Below are 5314 nucleotides of genomic sequence, written 5' to 3' on the forward strand. Positions count from 1 at the left end.
CGAACGGGACCGCACGCACAGCGTCAACACGGCCTTCGGCGCCCTCCGCCGGCTCATCCCCACCCGCCCCGCCGACCGCCGCCTCTCCAAGGTGGAGACGCTGCGCCTGGCCTCCAGCTACATCTCACACCTGGCCAACGTCCTGCTGCTCCAGCGGCGGCAGGCGGAGGCGGGGGGAGACCCCCAGCCCTGCCCGAGGCCCGAACCGCCGACCCCGCCGCCCGCCGGGCCCCCGGCCCCCCGGCACATCTGCACCTTCTGCCTCGGCGAGCAGCGGAAGCGGGTAAGGGCCGGCTCCCCAAAATCCCTCTGTTTTGCGGAGGGCGGTTGTGGGTCTCGGCAGCGGGTTTGGGAGGGTCCCAGCTGAGGGTTCCTTGGTATGGAACCATCCCACAGTTTGGGTTGGAAGGGACCTTGAAGATCATCGAGTTCCAACCACCTGCCCTGGGCAGGGACACCTCCCACCAGACCAGGTTGCTCCAAGCCCCATCCAGCCTGGCCTTGAACACCTCCAGGGATGGGGCAGCCACAGCTTCTCTGGGAAACCTGTGTCAGTGCCTCACCACTTTCAAAGAATTTCTTCCTCACACCTAGTCCAAATCTCCCCTCTTTCAGTTTAAAACCATTACCCCTCATCCTGTCGCTCCACTCCCTGATCAAGAGTCCCTCCCCATCTCTCCTGTAGCCCCCTTTAGGTACTGGAAGGAGCTATAAAGTCTCCCCAGAGCCTTCTCCAAGCTGAACAACCCCAACTCTCTCAGCCTTCCCTCATAGCAGAGGTGCTCCAACCCTGAGAGCATCTCGGTGGCCTTCTCTGGACTCGCTCCAACAGGTCCACGTGTCTCCTAACTTGTGGTTTTTATCCCTCATACAGCACCGAGAAGGAGAGAAACCGCTGTCTGGTCCAGCTTTAGGTGGACACTGAATGGGCTGAGAACCTGGCACGAATGTACCACTGCCCTGGGTAACGTCGTTGCACTCATGCTATATGTTTACATTTAAATAACGCCGTCCTAAAACAGTTATTTTGTTTTTTTTTTTTAAGCCTCTGCGCTTTGTTTCACGTTGTGATAAGTTTATTTGGGGCGTTTGGTGGCTGAGATGGAATGCTGTTGAGCCAGCGGGCACCTGGTGCGGCAGCTATTTTAGTGCCAGAAACGTTAAACCGGAGCAGCCGAGCCCCCCCCCCCCCCCCCCGCGGGGTCCCCGTGTCTCCTAAACCCGTGTCACATGGTGAAACTTGAACTTCCCAACACACACACGGCCTCTCCCGTCAGGGGGATGCTGTCACCAACGGGTTCATGCCGTTACCCCTCCGGGCCCTGCTCGGGCCGCACGCGGCGCGCTGCCGCCCACACCTCCGGCCCCCACGCCAGTTTTTGGGGTGGGAGAGCCCATCCCGACAGCTGACATGCTCGGGAGGGTTTGAACCGTGCCGGGAGATTATTTTTAAGGAGTTTGCAGAAAGTTGGGAGACTTCCAGAGAAAGGTCTGCCGTTCCCCACAGGCAGGGCAGGGCAGGGCAGCACAGGGACACAGGAGGCAGCCAGGAGAGGAGAGGGAAGTGGAGACTTTAAATAGTCCTTTAAATAGCATGGGATATTCCTAAATTTGTCTGGAAAGCAGGGGATAGGGAGGGTTTCCCAAGGGATCTCCCCGTTTACCCATCACCCAGGTGATTCCCAGATTGTGCCTGTGCATCACCCATGCCATTTATCTCCCTGCATTTTATTAACTTGTATAACTTTATTTTTTTAAGAGGTCTAAAAAGCAAATATGCATGTTATATTTTCAGTTTTGGACGTTAATGAAGGCTGATCTTAAACCCCAGTAATGGTGGGTTATTAAAAAATATATAGCTAGTTTAATTTTGCAATGGTTTTTGGAGTTATTTATAATATATCCAATAAGGCTTTAATTAATCTTAACTTTGGGAGGCACTCTGTATTCTTTACAAGCTTGGTAACTGGATACCACCCTGAGAAGTGCTGCTAAGAATACGTGTCTGGTGCTGTCTCCCCTGATGCCATCAGTTCAGTTCTCCTGTCCTCCAGCCTCCTCCTGCAGCCAGACGTGAGGAGGGAAGACTCAGCCCTGCCTCACTCTGTATAAAATATTCTCCTTTTCCCCTCACTAAGTGCAAAGCAAATTCTGGCATTTATGATGAAGAATGTGAGCAAGAACCAGATCTTGGTGTATTGTTCATGCAACACCACACTTTCAGTTTTCCTTCTCCCCTCCCAAACACGCACCGACCGCCTTTCTTTTATCACCATGGGGGAAAATCTCTTTTACCTACAGAACCTGCCCTAAAATTCCCCTTTAAGATCCTGTTCAAGAAAAATAACAAAGCAAAGTTCCAGCAATTCCACATTCACTTATTAAAAGCTACACGTTGTATTTTCCTGCACTGAGAAGAGTTTTTTGGTTTTAAAAGGTTTCCATCATTTTATTATTTTTTTTAATAGGGAACTTGAAATTGCTGCCAGATTATGATCTTTGTTTTGCTTTGGCATCGATTTGCAAAGCTGGGACTCTTTCATGCTTATACAAACTGCTTATTAATTTTTGCATTGAGTTGGTATGTGTGTGTGTGGGGATAGATTTCTACAAACAGGCCGTCCTGGCTTTTTTTGGTTTTTTAAATGAATTCAAAAAGGTTTGCCTTTTCAAAAGTTACTTACTTTATAATTAAAGCTGATCTTACAGTTCAGCTCTACAGTCTTTTGAACACATTAAACTAAAGCATCCGACCTGCTTAAAGTCAATTAATGCTAATCTAGTCATTTAGCTGTATCATTCAGTTTGATACCCTAAAATGGCAAAAAAAAATGCATTTTCAACCAAATTTAGGAAAATTTTGCGTTGAGTATACTCTGAATTTTGCAATAAAATTAATGATTTCAGGTTTTCACAATGCTGTGACTTTGTTGCAGTTTTAAGAGTTTTAAGCGTAATTCTTGGCAAATGCAGCGTATTTGAATTTAATAGGATATTAAAGGATATTAGTTATTAAAGGAAATAAGTATAAAAAAGTAAGGTCTGCTTTTGCACCATAGTACTAGCTGAAAGCTCATCACTTGAAACTCTCGTGGATAATTTGCACGATCCTACAGGAGTTTGGTGTCCTCACTGTAAATGGGATTTTATCTCCCTGGTTTTGCATAACATTTATGCAAAACACTTCTCAGTGACAAAGGAGCAGGCTGTTACAGCTTGGCCATCTCTCCTGTTTAACTTGGCTCAATGTAGCATTAAATTCTTCTTTCTTTACTCAGGAAAAAAAGTGTTGAATTCAAGTAGGCTTGAAGATTTTGGTATAATGCTCAGGTTTTCAATTACTAAATAATATTGGAATTTCAGTAACACTGATTGATTGTGGCAGAAATTAGGCCCCAGAGCACCGTAGCCCAAATATTCCTGGTATAGACAGATAATATCTATCCAAAACAATTATGACAGTGATTTCTCTGAGGAACAGACCCCAAGCTTGCATTTATATACGTTATACTATGTATTTAAATGGGGACAAGTGTAGACCCCAAACCTGCATTTATATACATGTTATACTATGTATTTAAATGGGGACAAGTGGGGACAGATCCTTTCCTTTGCTGAAGTTTATTTATAATGTAAAACTTCTCGACCCCCAGGAGCAAAACTAAAAGATGCAGGATTGAGCTGTTACTATGTAAAGTGTTTTCTATAAATCCAGGGAAACAAGAATTTAATTTCTAGAGACACAGATGAATTGAGTGCTCAGATTTCGCATATAAAGAGCTCACTCATCATTAGGTATTTTAATGAATTTTTACTGTATGAGTTTGTGTGTCTTATCAGTTCTATTTTTTAAATCATTTCACAGAGAGGCATTGCTTATGGCATGCACAAATACATATTTATAAGCCAAAATTTTGAGGGTGTCTAAAAGCAAGTACCGTACTTGATGGTCAGGCACTGGAATGATGTGAGTTTTTCTGGAGGTGCCAAGCACCCTCTTCTTTTGCTGAAAACATTGGGTTTTTTCAACATATTTGTGAGTGCATTCTGTTCTGTATGTATGAACAGAGGCAAGCCTAATGCCAGCCCCATCTTTGTTTTCCTGTAAACACCTGGCTATTCAATTTACATGATGCATGAATAAAGCAGAAACGGTACGACACACACCATTTGATCTTAGATCCTATTAAATGATTGTTAAAATATTCCAAGCATCCTACTTTGTATAAATCACTGTACTTAGCCTGCTACGTGACGGTATAAGAACAGCATCAAGCCGAACGAATAAATCATGTTGTTTGATTTTACTGGTTAAGCTTAAAGAAATATTTTAACATAGTTCTCGGTTATTTATGAATTAATCATAATGGAAGTCAAAGTACTTTCGTACATTAGCTACTGTTTTCAGTTCTGTTCTATAAAATGGTAGTTTCCTTTCTAATAACTTCTGGGAAAATCTGCTTCTTTACAAAAATCTGTGTTTGTTTGCAAAGTTTGCTTATATTTGCTAAAATAAACTGTATTTTTGTTACTAAACAATAAACTATGAACACTAAGGTGGTAGTTCTCTTCTATAGCCATCTCAGTTAAGTATTTAGTATTTTTCTTTACCTTTTTCAGATCTATCTATACAAGTTTTCAGCAGCATATATATGTATGTATGTATGCACGTACTATATGTATGTATGTGCATACATACTGCAGGGCTGCCAGAAGGTTGCATAAGACCAGTAGCTTTTAAACCATTAACTATGGGCCAGTTATGTTTTGGAGGCAGGATTATGATCCTTCAAGGTCTCCATCTCTTTAGCCCTAAGAAACTCATAGTAATACTTAAGGCTGAGCTCTCCAGCCGTCACACGAGCCACTTATCCCCCCTGTATCTACTCCCACTACCAAAGCTCGACTCATTGAGCTTCAGATTTCTAATATGGCACTAAAGATGCTTCCTAGGTACTTTCATGAAATTGTAGGGCTTGATCTGCAAGCTCCACACGTCTCTCCCATGTTGCTTGGTGTGCATTGGCAGTAGAGAAGGACAAGCGGGTAGAAAGCTTGGAAAAATGAACAAGGGAGTTCCTCTGCTCAGGGCTTACAACATCGAAAGTGCCAAACACAGGGGGAGCTGGAGGGAGGGAAAGGATGGAGGAAGAACAGAGGGAGAAGAAGGGAAGAAGCTGATTTACCAATGAAAGTTCAGCAGTTTCCAGCATCAGGCTAAACAAGCCGTTACTTAAGCTAAAGAGCCCATAGTATGAGCGCTCAGCGCCATGTTTCCCCATAAGCAGTTTTCTTGGGATGTTGTGTGTTTATG

At 44.1% G+C, this 5314-nt stretch overlaps 1 protein-coding gene across 1 annotated transcript in view; it reads left to right on the forward strand.

Moving 5' to 3' along the window:
• The window catches only part of LOC106887540 (basic helix-loop-helix transcription factor scleraxis-like), a 1368-nt gene extending 408 nt beyond the window's left edge, over window positions 1–960 (forward strand). The window contains exons 2-3 of the mRNA XM_014941131.1: window positions 4–283; window positions 875–960. Coding sequence (XP_014796617.1) covers window positions 4–283; window positions 875–925 — 331 coding nt within the window. The 3' untranslated portion in view covers window positions 926–960. The remainder of the gene's footprint in view (window positions 1–3; window positions 284–874) is intronic.
• The last annotated feature ends 4354 nt before the right edge of the window (window positions 961–5314 follow it).

The sequence above is a fragment of the Calidris pugnax genome, unplaced genomic scaffold (genome assembly GCF_001431845.1).
Source record: "Calidris pugnax isolate Ruff unplaced genomic scaffold, ASM143184v1 scaffold60, whole genome shotgun sequence".
NCBI lineage: Eukaryota > Metazoa > Chordata > Aves > Charadriiformes > Scolopacidae > Calidris > Calidris pugnax.